Consider the following 17,109-nt stretch of genomic DNA (forward strand, 5'->3'; position numbering starts at 1 on the left):
GGAATAAAAAAGGCTTTTAAGTGAATTGATTTAACCTTAAAAAGGAATACTTCCAACCTCTCCACCACAGTGTTATTAATCCCGGAATCAGACTTCCGACATCGATCTTCGACGAAGCGGCTCGCCCTTTTTGGGCACCTCCAGCGAACTGTTAGGTTTACTACTCCTAAATTGACCAACAATACATGTGATATGGTCACGATTTGTTAATAAGAGGAATGAGTGTGTTAAGTGAACTACATTTACAAAAAGTGTTGCTAGTGATAATTGTAACTGCTAATTCCAATAAATGGCAGCAAGCTTTGGGCTTTGTATATTGTGCTCAGGTGTCAAAAGGGGTTAGCAACACAGAAGGCCTTTAAGAAAAAGCCTCTGCGGATCAACCTGAAGTAGAATACGAGCATATATGTACACTTTATGTACAAATACAAGTCCATAGGTTATGGCATTTTTTTAGCAGCAATAACAAATACAAAAGTATATCAAAAGAAGACACTCCATGTGCTGAAAAGCAAGTAACAGAGGCATGGATGTGTGGATCAACATCCTTCATAACCAACACTAACAAACCTTTGAAATGTATTGAACATATGGACCACCTGCATTGAAATGAACGGGACAAAAAAAAAAAACAATGCAAATACACCGGGCACAATTTCCAGGCAAAGTGCAGGGAATTTTCCACGTTGACAGTATTATGGCCTTAAATTCACTTCCCATTGGAGACTACCACTGGGTTTGACGGGGTGGACAGAAAAATGAGAACACATGAAACATAAGACAAAACAGTGATTCAAGTGCTGTGTGCTGCGTTTTGCCTGAATGCCTACAGCTCCTTGGCAAACTGAATGACTGCACAGCGGCGAGTGGCGCACAGGGCTCCCTCAAACCCCCCCCAATGATTCCACTTTTTTTTTGTTAAATATTCACGGCACTTTGACAGTGTCTTTCACAAATCAGCTGTAGATATATATCATAGTAGGACACAAAAAACAAAAACACCTGGTAGTCTTGTGTGAGGACTGGTTTTAGCAATCCAAATTGTGCTTTCTCTAATAAGTAACAGTGTAGACGTGCAGGAGCGATCGACACCAGAGCAAAGTTAGTGTCTTTCAGCACACCTAGCAGGACTGCTTGCTGGATTTGGTCAGGAGGGATCTCAACGTCTCTCCTTTTACATATGTACAATAACGACAGAAGAGATATCCAGCTTATGTGAACAATGTATGAGCATAAAGAACACGCTGAACCATTATAAGGCAGAAAGCAGGTTCAAGTCTCCCTTGTAAGTTCTGTGGGTGTTTTCATGAATGCGTGATGAAGCCTAAAAAAGGTGCAACTTTATCAAGCTACTGGTGGCAACCCTAGTAATCTCATCACCTTCACTAATGATGACTTGGAAATGCAGCCAAATATTGTTTTAACTAGTGTTCTGGAGAAATTTGGGGAGGGGGGGGGGGGGGGGGGGGGGAATCAAATATAATTTCCCATCAAAACAGGACACCAAGTGTTCGATACGGTGCACACACACACACTTTCACTAACTGATACTGGAAGTGTGGTTTGTGTGGGTGCAATAATTCACCTTAGGAGAAAGAAAAAAAAGGCATTAATGCTATAAATAGTTTGGCTCAGTGTTTTTTCCTCTTTTTTAAATTTTTTTTTTTACAAAACAGATATGCCAAGTTCTTTTTTATTAGCAAACCCATGTTATCATCTGAGCAAATGAGCTCAGAGTTTTGTCCTAAGGATTCGGTTTGAGGGGACTTTAAAAAAACCAAAACTGAATTTCCTCTGCTAATGCAGAGGAAAGGAGCAGGAATACATCGATAACAACACCCACTGTGGTTCAGGGCAATACTAAAACACCCTTTGAGCAGTATCAGTCGGCAGAGTCTGCTCGGAGGCTCGTGCATCCGTGTGCGACAGCGATACCTATGCTACGTGTTCCCTCAGAAGCAGTATGGAAAGAAAGGCTCGTCCTGGCCGCGCCCGCCCAGAGTCCCTTAAGGCCGACCAGGACGGAAAAGAGGAATAAGAGTGTGGGAGTTTCTTGTTTTGCAGCACGGCCGGCAGTGAGGGCCATGCTCAGCGGGGAGAGCAGAGGAGGACAGACAGTCATAAGAGGCTCAGTGAGAGGAGCAATGTCTTTGTTGACTAAACATTAAATGGGTGTGTCCCACCCCTTTCCCCCCAAAAAAAGTAAAAATTAGCCCGTTGTGTATCCAAACCCACACCCATGGTAATGTACCACCTCTGTGCTGCTCCCTCAGCCCCCTTCCTGAGCTCCTCACTTGGGGAGGGGACCCTGGATCAACACTTCTGGGCCTCCACTGGAGACATGGCAATGTAGGAGCCGTTCCTCGTTGGCTGGTTGGCCGGCGTTTGTGACGGCTCGTCGGGTTTGTCGCTGACCTGCGTGTAGGCCGTGTCGTCTTTCACCGTCTGAACGGGGAGGACAGAAGGTGTCAGTGCAAACCGTCGAATTGGCAAGACGGCCAAATATTCTTGAACATTCAACGCTGACATTCAAATGTGAATAAATGTTTTTGAGTGAAATGTTCACAGTAAACCACATTTATCGAAATATTCACAAACAACCACCACAATAAAACATAAACTTCAAATTACACTGAGGCGAGAACTCAAAAAGGAATATCATGTCCCATAAGGTGAATTAAAAATGATAATAATCAGAGATGATGTATCACAAATTAAAAAAGGAGAATAGCAAACAAGGCAAAAATTAAGACTTACAGTAAAAGAATGAAAAGCTTCAGTAAAATCAATACGTTTTACTTCATTCTAAAACAGAAAAGGAAAAAAGGGGAGGGTTACAGAAAATTAAAATTAGAACATTGTTAATACAATACTTTACATTGCAATTATGCATGTTTTTTTTAAACATCCTCTCAATGCAAAGCTAACGGCCTGAACTGGAAATACTTCTTTTCCTAACGAGATTTGGATGAGAAGATTGACACCACTCATGTCTGCATGCGAAATATGAAGCTACAGCCGGTTAGCTCGGCTTACTTTAGAGACTGGAAACTGCCATCCTGGCTCTGTTCAGTATCGATAAAGCTCACTCCTGAACAAGTTGTGTTTGGTTGTTGTACTTATTAAACACAACAAAACTTCAGGATAAAGCCAGGCTAAGGGTTGTCCCGCAGACTTTAACCTACGCAAAGATAACTTAGCGTCTCCTGGCGAATACTTAACATACTGGGATGAGAGTGGTATCAATCTTCTAATCAATAATAAAAAAGGTAAATATTATCTAAAATGTTAACTATTACAGTAACAAATAGAACTATCACAATATTGCATGGACTCTTTGGAGAGTGAATGACCTTAACTACAGAAATCCGAGGGCGGTGACGGCCAGGGTTCAAATCAACAGTCCTACGCTACGAGAGATAAGAGGGGTGAACATGTGCTGCACATTATTCTCGGGGCCATTTCTAATGCAATGCACTTTGCTAGTGAATAGTGCTAAGCTAGCTCATAGCTACACTGACCAGTAGGGAACTGAGATCCTGAATACAAAAGATGCATCAACGGTTAGAAAACTTTCAGCAAGGAAAAAAATTAAAATAAAAGCACCATCTGATCCAGAAATTTTGGGAAAAACATGCTGGCTTTGCTGTGCAGGATACATGCATTGTGTTAGTTAACGTGCACGAAACGCGGGGTAGCAGCAGCTCAGTGAGGAAACTTATTTGACCATGCAAAAACCCCACTCAAAAGGACTGCAGCATTTACTGTGACATATTCCCACTATCTATTATCAGACTCATTTACGATGTGAGCTAATGTCAGTGGCGAGCACACACACCGGGGGAACTGTGCGGATTAATACTACGGTTCAGTCCGCGGCAACCAATGGAGGCAAAGTTCCTACCTTCTTCTGGCGGTTTCGGCAGAACAAGACCACGAGCACCAGCAGCAGGATGATGCCCATGCCCACGATGAGCAACGGGAAGTTTGACACAAGAGTCACGATGAGGAGCAGCGTCCTCATCTGGGATGCCGAGTCATCGTCAACAGTCGCCGTCTAGATTCCAGAGAGATGGTTATTGATCTGGGATCCACTTACAGGTCTATGAGAACGGGGTTCATTCACAGATTGCACGGAATGAAATCCTCACCTCATTGACGAACATGATGGGGAAAATGGTCTCGTTGATGAACTTGGTTTTGCTGAAAGAGAAAGAGAGACAGGGAGGTCAGGGAAGACACCTGCATGGCTCGACATGCGGGGTAAATGAGGACATGCGTGTGGCAACAGCAGAATGGGTCAGGGTTTGACAAAGATTGACTCACGGGAAGCCTTGGACTCTTTTCAGGATGATGTTGAGCTGAGCTCTCTTGCAGGCACGAATGGGAACCCCTGTGGTCTAAAACAAAATAAATAAAAAAAAGACGTCTCAGAACAGCCTAGGAACCTTTTCTTTCCTGGAATCCTCACATATTGAGAGAAATGTGGCTGGATGATTCAATTTACACCTTACATTTTAGGAGATAATTCAATATACTGACTATTGAAGAAAGCAGCGGTCGATTAAGGCGACAGGGTGAGAATTCATTTTCTTCCCCTCCTCAGTTTTTTTTGTTCTTATTACTGTTATAACTGTACTGTTTTCTATGAACAGATCAACTGTCAAGCAGATACCTGTATTACACATCCTTTGGCTTTATAATTGTTAAACTGATAAACAACTGATTCATGTTATCCGTATATGGACCAGACCGGATATCCAAGCAGAGCCATTGCAAGGAATATAAAACAGCTTTTGTAATTTAGATAAAAGGTGATCATTAACCAACTGAGCAAGGGGTCAACACAGATTCCTCCGCGAGGCTCTAACTTGTCGGGATATCAAACATTAGTCGTACCGGTTGCAGGTCAAGGTACGTCTCGTGGTCCTCCTTGTTGGGGCTGAGCCCTTCAACGGCGTTGATATACTTCGGGTCCGCTTGATAAAAGTGGGGGAAAGAGACCACGATGGGAGCGCCTTGAAGGAAACAAGTGAGACAAACACGAGTTAATTAGAGTTTGAATCTCGAGATGACAATAAACAACAAGGGCTGAAAACAGATTTAAGAAACGTGAGATACGATATTTTTGTAAAAGGTGAAGTAAATACATGCGTGTGACCCTAAATAACAATGAGCTGACAGTAAAAACAAGAGTAACCCTGCAGCTCTGTTTTTGCCTTTTTTTACATTGTATTTATAAACTTAACTGCCCAATTGCTCTTTCTGTAAAGTTACATACCCAAAGAACTAAAAAGGTCTAAATGCCGTTTCAAAGCTTTCTCCACATTGCAAGAACTATAAATATGCTGAAACTTTTATTAATTCATTATTGTGTGGCCTGAAAGTAATCAAATTTAAAAACACATTGAAACTATACTCTTCAGCCTTAACAATACTGCAACCGACAAAACCAACATTTTTTATAAGCAACGTTATCTTTTATATTTTGAACTAAACGGTTAGAGCAGATATTTTACACAAAAATAAAAGCAGGAATTTAAAAACTGTTCCATATGTGTGTATAAGCTATGATGGATCATATGGAAAAGACACGGAGATGATCTGATTCTTGGACCACACAGGCAGTTTCAGAATGACATCACTTTGCACATGACATGACAACAGGGCTGGGTTGCGATTGGCTCTCGCAGAAGCATCACAAAAAACCGCCCAATCAGACGCCTTGGCCTCATGTGAATCAGAGAAGCTGATGTGGGCAGCCTATCAGGTTTTAGCACATGCATCAATGCATATACTTAAGTGTTTTCTCCCACTACGACTGCATTTGTTATAAAAAAGGAACTGCCTGTTAATTATACAAACAGCATGAGGTTGCTGTAGCATATCTCTAGTGATAATACTCCGTCTGTCCTCATGTGTCAAGCTTTATCAGAGCAATCACACTCCACTCAATAACCACCATAAATACTTCTATGGCCTCCACACACCGACAGCACAGTTAATCATTGAACCGTGTATCGAGTTCAAACAGTAGGGATTGTCAGATACCAGGCGGGGGCCGTGGCTTGGGACTGAAAGGACATTTTAGGGAGGGGGTAACTGGGTAACTGGGTCAGGCTCTCTGGCAACTGAGGGGCAGAAACAGGGCAGTCCCTTACCTTCTCGACAAACGCTGACTTTAAGCACCCCGGTGCCGAGACAGTCTCCAGCCGGCACACAGAAGCCCGCATTAGTGGGGTTTTCTTTGGGGTTCATGAGTACGTCGTTAGGGGGGGCGAAGCGGTACGCCTGGATGCCTTTCACCTCCACATCTTTCACATAGGCCAGATGGATAGACCTAAGAAAAGAAACACAAATACAGCTCAGTGACTACTTCAGGTAAACATAAAGTAGGAGCTATGTACTAAGTATTGTAAAGAAGTCTAAATTAAGAGCCATCAAGAAGGCAACAACCATTAAGGTTCTTCAATCTTTTAGGCAGTTAGGACTATAAAAGTAAATGTGTCATGTACTATATGACCACTTCCTGTAGAAATCATTTCGTAAAGCCTCCCACGTATGTCCACATGATCTTGACTTTCCCACATGTGTTTTGAGTTCATCGACAGCCTTATCAGAGGTCGTAATAACCACAACTCCACAGGTTCTTATCAGTGAGTTTGTAAGCATATTGTGTGTGACTCAGTCGCAGCAATTTCCTGGGCGTCCTGATCCTCGCCCGTATGTGATGCTTTGACTGTAAACAAGTGTACAACCACATTAGCGGCACGTGCATACCTGCAGAGATCCGCAGCGAAGATGTAGAGCAGCTCGTTTCTGTTTATCAGAGGGTGGAAGACCGCGCCGTCCGTACCGTTGATCATGTTGCTCTGATTTGAAGACCACCATGACATCTCCCTGTTGATGGAGAAGAAGACTGGCAATGTTAGTAAATGTACTTCGTTGCAGCTACACCCAAGTTCTGCACTCAAGTACAATTTTGAGGAACTTCTACATTCCTACGTTCATTTTCATGACATTGGATACTTCTTGATCAACCCACAATTTAGAGGAAATATTGTACTTTTTACTCTGCTACACTCATTTTATATGATCAGATTATACAAATGAAACCAAGAAAACTGTGTGGAAGTTGGGACCCCACAAAATATTTGCAGACCAATTTTCCATCTCTTGACTAATCACTGTTAACAGTTACAACGAATGATTTATCTTTTACCGCACGGCCTGAGGCTGAAAGAGGTGTGTACATTTAGCCAATGTTTCACACCAAATTAACCATCAAGACATTTCAGATTATTCCTTTAACCCTTTAGAATACCATCATTCACATAGGCAACTTTTCTGCAGAATGAGTACTTTTACTTGATTCTTAAAAAAGGTACATTTTGCTGCCAATACCTCAGTTTTTCTTAATGTGAGAGACTTTTACTTGCAGTATTTCTAACACTGTTTTACAGGATCTGAAAATTTCTTCCACTACTGGAATCTACCAACACATGCTGAGCACAGTCAAAGTACAAAATCACTTTCGGATATCCAAACATTCAATTTCCAACACTGTTCTACCAGGGGTCAAAGGCTTCGCCCTTTAGACTTTCAGGTTGTGCAACTACTGTTTGTGAATGTAAATATCATGACTGGGAGGAAGTGGAAGCCATGAGCTGACAAGAGGGAGCTTTTCCTATCATTGAGGGAAAGCAGGAAATATTAAATAAAATTCATCTGACATGAGTTTGTACCTCATGCCGTTCCACGTGTCGATCTTGCCATAATCCAGGTAATTCTCCTCGCCGGTGTGGAACACAAACTCTCCTTCATGGGTGCCATTTTTCTGGGGGAAAAAGAAAAGAAAAAAAAAGACAAGGTTCAGAGAAAGCTGCTGTGACGGACAACTGCTCAGGATACGGTCAGAGAATCGGAAAAAGTGTTTATGTCTGTTGACCAAGGACGTTTGTAATTGAGAAAGAAATACAGTTTGTATTGGTTTCCCTTAGCATGCCGCTTTGTGTATTATCACCAGACACAGGAAGGCATTAGTAGCCAATGGAAGAACACACAAACAAACAGAACCTGGAGATATTCAGTTTTATATCATAAATGATAAATAAAAGCATCCACTTCTCACATTTGAGAGGCTGGGAGCTGTGAATCTTTGCTTGAAAAATTTAATAAAAATGAAAGTACTTTTCCGCTGATCAAGTGATCCATACATCAACCAAAAAAGAAAAGAAAAATGCTGTGGTCAGGATCACAAGGCTGCTGTAGTCACAGAGTAGGTCACACTGCAGACGTTGCTCTATTGATAAGGAAGTACAAGCATCTTCCATCAGCATGTGGCCAATCTCACTTCTCTTACACGCCTGTCGTGTTAATAACCCCTAGCAACCAGCACGCAACATGCTTTCTTAAGGTTCTTGAACTCGAATAACGTCTCACTTAAAAAACACATTCAGGAACGTGAGTATAGCTTACCTTCCACATCAGCCCAAAGTATTCATCCACTTCGGGCTTCATAGAGTGGACCTTCGTGAGCAGAGGGTCTTTGAAGCCCCACAGAACCTCGTGGACGGTGCGGGACATGAACACCTCGACGCCCAGGCTGTTTATGTACATAGAAACCAAAGTTCGCAGGATGAAGGAGTAGGAGTTCAGCTCGCTCATGATCGCCTGAGGACGAAAAAAAAAGTCAGGGAACAGAAAGATGGACTCAGGTTGTTTCCATGTCTTTCTTGTGGAAAGTCTCATGTCCTGTATTTGAGTTCACTCGGCTCGTTCGTCTTCCCCTGATATGACTTAAGTTTGCATGTTCAACATATCAAAATGTCACAATAAAACTAGGAGGACAATGGCTTGGAGTGTTATGGACCAACGCTTGAAAACAAAAACAGACGTGCCAATCAAATGACTTAAACTCAAATCTAAAGGGACATGATTACTGGCTGCAGTGCGTCATAATAACACACATTATCCCGGCCAGACAGTGTCTTACCACAAAAGGGATGTTCACAGTCCTGACGATGTCGACCTCAGGGTTACCGGCTGACTTCTCCGGCACGAACACAAAGGTTTTGGGGTTCAGGGCGTAGAGCTTGGTGCCGTTCTCCAGGAAAGTTACGTTCTCCCGCGGCCGGTATTCCCTAGTGTGGAATGGTCTGTTAGTCCAGATGTCTTTTGTTTTCATTTCACACAGCAGTCACAAAAGGGTCACGGATGAACCAGATGCAGGATATCTTTCCTTAAAACAGGACTTTTAGGGACATGGTTTCCATGACTATATAATACACACATTTACAGCTACAGATCTTCGTATCAAACCTACCTGTATGTATATGGGCCGATCTGTTTAACAGCTGCCTTCCCGCCTGCCAAGAACACCTCTGGATTGGTCACATTGAAGAAGTAATACTCCATATAAACAGGCGGAGGTGGATTCTTCCATGATTCAAACATTTGGCTCTTCTCTGTCAAAGTGATTTCCTATCAACAAAAACAAGGAGAAGAAAAAGAAACGATCAGATTGAGAAACAGCAAAGCATTTGGCGAGCATTGGTACTCAAATTTTACACTTTGATTTAACAATGTTTGCAGCGCATTTGGGCACGTTCAAAGCTCTTCACTGTTCTGAATGAGTGCCATCTGAGAGCACACATGGCACGTTTCTACAAGGAGCTGATGCCCAGAGGCAGAGAAAAATCCTTGATAGCGGCAAAAAAATAATATATGTCAGGACAGGCAGAACGCTTTAGCAAACACTACATCCAATTTCTGAACTCAGCAAGCCGAGGCAAGAATCTGACTGTGGGCTACTAGCCAGGCCACGCAACACAGCAACATGTTCCAAGAACAAAACATGGCTTCTCGGCATCAAACTCCATGTCAGGTGAGTGTTTTGTATTCAGACTACGCAAAGCGAAACCACAAAAAAATAAAAATAGGAGCTGGTTTCACTCTGAGCAGTCTCACAGATGTTGTGGCTGTGATCGTGTCGAGAAAAAAAAAAACAAGCTTGAAGGTTTTAGTTGGTAGTAAGTAACCTTGTATGACAAACCTGGCTGCCATACTTTTGCACATGAGCAACAGAAACCGTAACCTCCATCATTCTGCTGGATAAGAAAACAGCTCGCTTTCAGTGCAACAACAGCGTCCCGCATGTTGACTGAAGGCGCTTGTTGCAGAGGGGAATGAGCAGGCTATTTCTATTCTTTTCTTGAAGTGTATTTTTAAACTTGAGAAAGGATAAAGTGGCCCACTTCCGCTCGTGTCCTTTTCATGGCGAGTTCCTGAAAACCTTCTCCGTCCGGAGAACGGCGAGGCGCACTTGAGAGAGGCCATACATTGTCTGCTGCAAACAGTTTGCCGTTGGAGAAAATATAGTTGAAGGTGTGGCCGCCACTTCCTGTTTGGGTTTCAACTTCCGACCTTGTTTTGCGCTATAGAATTGTTTGCAGAGGGTTTGTTGAATCATCTCCCCTTTGCTGCTTTACAAAACATCACCTTAGATCTCAACCAAAATATCCACTTTGATCGTCTGAGGAGAAGCGTAGCATTCAAATGCACTGCAGCTGGGGGGGGAGTTGGATGAAAGTTGGATGATTTGCGTATGCAATTATGAAACATACCCTTATGCAAATATACAAGTGGTTTCAAGAGGATCTCCATTTCCAATGAATCGGTCAAATTAGTCTCTTAAATGTTTAGTATGTAAAATGTCCAAAAACACTGAAATTAGTTTGTAAAACTAAACAGGCCAAATCTCAAAGATATTCAGTTTATGATATATAATGATATGAAACAGAAAAGCAGCAAATGCTCACAATGAAGAGGATTTGCTGAGTGAATTAACTGACTATTAGTTGCAGCTCTAGGAGGGTGCGCCATGTTCAGCATTATGAGCCCATAGTTTTCTTTGCATGTCTGTTTTTACTCCCAACGATATAGAATTACAGATGTGACATTGCACAATCCCAGAATCAACCCAAGAAATAGTACTGAACCTCCAGTTAGGTTGACGTCACTCCTTCCAAAATATGGAACTTGAGGTATTTAAGCAGAGGAATTCTCCTCAGGATCCTTTATTTTGCGTCTTAATTAAGAGCTGAAGTGAAAGCAGGTAATGCAACCGAAGCGCATGACCATAACGGGGCGTCTATAGGACTCGTCTGCAACATTTACACAATTTGTTCCCTTTCAGAAACAAAATGCAAAATGTCTGTTTTGAAACAGGCGTCTGCCTCGCCTGGCTTTTCCCCTGCAGCGTTACGCGTGACTGCAGCCTGCATGAAGCCCCGTGTTTGCCCACCTTGAACAAAGGTCTTTCAAAAGGCCTTCATTACAGTTATGTGAACATCATTTATCTCTCAGAAAGAAAAAGAAAAAACCTTGATCTGTTACAAACAGAAAAACAAGTGAGGGACAAAGTGGAGGGGTTTGTCAGTGCAATCAAAATATTGTGTTATTCATTTGCTAGTGGAAAGGCTGGATGAGTGACTCAAGCTAAACAAAGTGAACCAGCTCCCAGTCAAACAACTTCTGGCACAGCTGACGTGTGGTGTGACAAGATCCGGCTTTGAACAGCACGGAGAAGAAGAAAAAAGAAGGTAAAAGTAAAAACACATCATTCAAAATGTGAAATCCTTCTCATAAGTAACAATTCAAGGTTTTACTGGCATGACCTTGTTCTTGAACTCATAACGCTCAATGGGTCATACTACCTTGAAAAGTCTCCTCTCCCCAACAGGGCCGAGGGGAGTGGCATGAGTGGGTGTTTCCTCGTCTGAGCAGAGCAACTCGGGATAGGCCGAGGCTGGAACAACAACAAAGGGACAACAAGGTGGCTCGTAGGCAGAAATCATGCCTCGAGGCCAAGAGGTTTGTAAAATTCCTCGCATTGGATTCCACGCACAGAGTCTGTAACCCGGAGGCAGCTTGTCCCAAAACAACTGGGCTACATCATTATTTCTAAGAGCCACATTCAGACATCAGATTAGGTAGATTTTTGGAGTCAGTTCGGTATGTCCGGGCCCCGACTAATTCAATGGGAAAGACTGTGGCTAAAGAGGATTAGCTACGCTGTCATTTCATGTAATCGCCAGCCGCATCAGAATTATGTCGTCCCCCCCGTTGATGAACTTTGAGTAACTCCTTTAATTTGGGTCCCCTGGGTCGCTGCTGTGATTCAGAATGAGACACAAATGACCCCCGACCTAAATGTAACTACAGGAGGGGGAAACCGGGTCCGGGGGGAATCTGTTTGAGAGTCCCGGACTTGGACAAATAGTGGACCATTTTTTTCCTTCTTAAGCAGGAAGAGACTTTAAGACGAATCAAAGACATTTCAAACGGACAGATTAGGGAGTCACACAGAGCATCCAGCACCGTGCTTCATGCCAGCAAGAGGAATGCAAGGTATTTTGAAGGGAAGAGAGAAGCAGTGGGTCTGCAGGGTGGGATAGAGTGTCAGCTGCCAGCAAACCCACCCACCCCCACCCCTGAACTAAGGCACCAGTCCCCAGATATGTAGACCTGCCACTGTGCAAGTCCACCAGTGGCTCCACTTTTCTATGTGCCTTTAAATCCAGCTCAAGTCAAAAACAACAGCTATACAACAACTCTACTCTGAAATATCAACGTCAATCATTAAATAAAGTCAACCGGCTGACCAAAATTAATCCTTGGTTCACTGACTAACAGCAGTTTTCTCCGACTGATTTGCGAAGCAGTAGAGAATCAAAAATAGAACAGTATTGGAAATCTAATTATTTAGTTGTGGTGGATTTTAGCGACACTTAATTATCCATCATCTCAGTGAAGAAACGTATCAAACAGATCAGTCAAAGTAATGCAGGTCTGTCTAGTTTACACAAGCTGGACAGAAGGCTGGACGCCTGCCTCTCATCCTCCTCTCAACACACCACGTCAAACTTTTACAGATCCACCACTGGAAGTCAGTGATTCCCTGTCAACTCACCAAGACTCCCTTCCCCCATTTTCCTTCAGCCCGGCACACCTCCCCCTACCCGCTGGCTTAGATTTCTACTACTACTACTACCACCACCACCAGTAACCCTGCTCCGAATAGTCAACCACGATGAAGTGAGGATATCAAGCCTTTATCAACAGAAACGAGTCACCGGGCCATGCGCACAGCGCCGGGCAGGTTATCGAAACGCTCCACTGTCAGCCAGCAGCAGGAGCATATCGTGCGTTTACCCCCATGTCTCCAGGCTGATTTCCATTCATTAAAAAGCTCATTGAATCCCGTAGTGTCAGATCACATAAACGCGTAAGATCCGCCTAAGAATATGAGGAGAGATGTTTGTTAAATACCATAAAATGGGGGTAAGGTCACGATAAACTCACCTCTGGGAGTCAAACAAGTATCATCATCATGTGGGAGTTACAGGGGATTTCTACCAGAAGAAAAGCATTTTATTGTTGTATTTGTTTAAGGTTTGGGTGGAACGTTAAATGCTGATTAATCCTCATGTACTCTTGAGCAAACCCCCGAGGCTGCACAACAGTGTAATGAATGGGACTTGCAGGCTGCACAGACTCGGATCATGCGGCTACACGAAGGGGAGAAAAAAAGGCTTTGGGTTCATCACGCTGAGCTGAAGCTGCAGATTGCAGCAAACATACGAATTACTTCTCATCTAAACAGTCAAAAAAAAAGAAGACAATGTACACACTGGACGATCTTGTGACCCTGCATGTAGCTCACTACCACCAGTGAGATGCCCGAATGCGCATGATCGACCACTGCAGATGACATGCTTCAACATGTAAACCCCCGAAGTGTGACAGCAGGGGGGGAAGCATTAAAAATCATTTTTGTGTGTGTGTCCAATGTAGACTACAACTCACCTTTTTTAACCGGCTGTGGATCATTGTTTGGAAGACTTGAGCCACGACCAGGGCGATCCCCACTATCAGGAGGTGAGCGCACACGATCCCGGTGGCGTAAATGGCACAGGATCTCCGAGTCATGATGCCGGGTTGGATGAGCGGTCCTCTCGAGGAAGATAATACAACAACAACAACTTCACTGAAGTCGATGATAACTTGGGCCCCACCCCAATTTTTTTTTACAAAATTAGACTAAACACAGCGATGTGGAGGATCGTGAGAGCTTCGGATCCCGGCGTCTTCGGAAGCAGCAGCTGGGCGGTTTAAACTTCTCTCGTGGCGTGGTCTTCCCGGTGAGGCTGCGGGTACAAACAAAATAATAAAAAAAACGTTGGCAATTCTCATCGAAATGTGTGAGATAACGTCCTTTATCCCCGAAAGAAAAAGGAGGGAGGACTGAGCTGCTCGGAGGCGGCGGCGAAGTGAAACAGCAGCGCTCAGCACATCGTAGAAGAAGAGCTGTCCACCTCCTCCCCTTCCTCTACGCATTAATGAACCCGGTCAGGCGAGAAGCGTCCTTTGGGGAGGTGGGTGTGCGTAAAACACATATTCATGGTACTTTCCTTACACGGACGATGTCACCATTCAAAATAATAAACATGATCAATCGTGTAGCAATAAAAAAAGAATTTTGTCCCACGTTTATTGTCCCTTTTTTATATGCCCTTCAGCTCAACGTATTGGGCTTTAAGTTACTTTAAAGCGCCTTTTGTTGCGCTGATCATTTAAAGGCGTAATTTACTGGCAGGTATGAGCATGCAAAGAGGATTGTGAATGAATCAGCAGCAGCGGGCTCAAGATTATACATGCTAGTATTTCCGAGCAACTTTTGAGTGAGACTACCCGGGAAGTGTTTTTAATGCACATTGTGGATGGGGGGGGAGTATTGAAAATGTCACTTTTAAATTTGAAACTATTTACATCCTGTCAGACAGCACTCACCGCGCCTCGGAAAGAGTGAAGCTCGAGGAGGAGGTCCGTTACCTTTTATACTGGCTCCGCCACCTCGCCTCATCTCGTCTCTTTAAATAAGCTCAGCGTAGTCGTGAATAACGTTCAGTTCAAGCAACCAACGGCCGTCGCCGCGAGCCCTTTGTCCGAGCAGCTCGAGCTCTGATTGGCTACTGGCCTCCCGGACCACCGTCTCAAGACCACCCCCTCGGCTCGCTGATTGGTCAGACCCTGACGAGTGCGATGGGGAATTTGATCGACTGATTTCGAGGCGGGGCTTCAATAAAAGGGGAACCGACGGCGCGATGCTCTCCGCCGACAGAGAGGGGGACGTTCAGCTGCTGCCGCGGAGCCCGCTTTAACCACATGATGCTGAGGAGGAATAACAGAAACAAATGTGGACGATAAAAGGCCTGCATTATGGCCATCATTAGGCGAGCTACCCACTAAATATTGTACGTAAGAGCATCTAAAGTCCTCTTCACGGACGGAAACATGTCACTGCAGAGCAGCGAGACAGTTCAACTGTGAACAGTGTTCTTAAACTGAATTCAACCTTGAGACAAGAGTGTTACAGGACAAACACACTTGGAAAGTAAAATACACAAGAATATGTTTTAAGACAAAAAACAAACGACTATTTCAGAGGACTTCTACTTATTTGCATGCTTTACTCATGCAATTCTACAAACAGGATGTTGTAGAATTCATTGGTATGAAGTGAATGTTGACATTTCTTTTGGGAAAATTACTTCTAACATTGAGTATCTTCCATATTTGTTTATTTGTTGCCTTCATATTACAGCTGAACAGACCACATTTATTTAAAAGCCCTGGAAACCTATTTTCTCAGTTAGCTCCTTCTTCTAAATTATAACGGTCCTATAGACACAATATGTTGGTTATTTTACATGCTAGATTTTTCTGTATTTTGTGTTTCATCTGCGCTCTTCTCACTGGTTTGAAGTGGACTGGGCTTAGGTGGAAACAGGTCATGTTGTGTAATTCTGTGCAGCACTTCACATTTAAAATACAGTAGAATTAACAAAGCAGTTTTGACAGTAGCTCTACCTGCATCAAAAGGCTTTGTTAACCTGCAAAATGTCACTGTAAGAGAAGCATAACAACTACAAACATGGCCAGCTTGCTTCTCTGCACAGGTCTGTGCCCAGGGGCCCAATAATCCATCCGAGTGCAGTCACCATGTGAAATACAACTGTGGATGCAGTATGTTCTGACTTCACAATAAAGCGTGTACATGACCCTAGTCATTCGGCTTTAGTGGAAGCAGTTCCTCATTGACAAACATGTTGTAATTGGTAATGGAGGTGGTGTACATTCTCAGTGTGACATGCAGAAGGAAAAACAGCAATGTAATTGACTTTACAGCTACATTTCAAGAAATCCCTTTTTTTTCAGCACAGCAAACATGCATCTGTATGAAGCAGTGTTTGGCTGTTGGTTGGACAGCTTTCTCAGAGCTAATATTGTAGCATGTCAACATAGTGTTGCACCAATGGCTGTGTGAAAAATAGCAGTTGAAAATTAACTTGAATGTCCGTCAAAGCATGCTGAAGTTAAAGAGGTTTCACACCTCTAATTAGCATCATGTTATTCACAACACTGAACTTTTGAATGTGCTCCGAGAATTTGGTTGAAATACAATCAAGTTTTAACGTCACCAAAGGTCAAAGGTGATATTTTTTTCCGGGATTCTTTGGAACATTTTGGATTCCGTGACACTCAAAGCATGCAACATGTTTATGGCTGAAACAGGACACAAGGAATTGAGAGCCACCACCTTCCTTGTTTACAGACAACACCAGCTGCTTATCTCAAGAGCTTTTACCCAGAATTGTAGTGGACGCGCTGATTGTTCAGATTAGCAGAAGAAAAGAAGGCTGGCTAAATCTGTCTTCACTCCCCTGTTCAACCAGTCTTTCAGAGATTCACCAAACCCAGCGACTGTGGTATATTTGGGATTTGGTTGATGTCCAACAGGTTAGGATACGTTAAGCTATAAATACTGGGCAGTGATGGACGCACTTGAAGGTGAGCAAGGTCGTGCAGCTACCTCTTTCATAATCCATTCATAAATAAAGTGGAACAAAGGACTACACATTTTCCTCAGAAAGTTATATACATCATATTGTTTCATGTTGCTTACTGGAAGGAACTGCCTGGGCTGGACTTTCAGCATTAATGCAATTGAGTTTTACCTCATTGTGCTCAGCCTTATAGCAATCC

The 17,109-nt window shown here is 43.3% G+C and overlaps 1 protein-coding gene across 1 annotated transcript; it reads right to left on the reverse strand.

The window, feature by feature from the left end:
• Positions 1 to 2,313: 2,313 nt before the first annotated feature.
• On the reverse strand, positions 2,314 to 13,992 carry scarb2a (scavenger receptor class B, member 2a; the record flags this gene model as incomplete). Its single annotated transcript, XM_079222390.1, has 13 exons — positions 2,314 to 2,445; positions 2,758 to 2,805; positions 3,905 to 4,057; positions 4,152 to 4,203; positions 4,327 to 4,400; positions 4,900 to 5,018; positions 6,162 to 6,340; positions 6,781 to 6,900; positions 7,746 to 7,837; positions 8,479 to 8,673; positions 8,996 to 9,143; positions 9,326 to 9,483; positions 13,870 to 13,992. 13 exons carry the CDS (start codon positions 13,990 to 13,992, stop codon positions 2,314 to 2,316), a joined length of 1,593 nt encoding a protein of 530 aa, XP_079078516.1.
• Positions 13,993 to 17,109: the final 3,117 nt, after the last annotated feature.

The sequence above is a fragment of the Taurulus bubalis genome (genome assembly GCF_910589615.1).
Source record: "Taurulus bubalis genome assembly, chromosome: 8".
NCBI lineage: Eukaryota > Metazoa > Chordata > Actinopteri > Perciformes > Cottidae > Taurulus > Taurulus bubalis.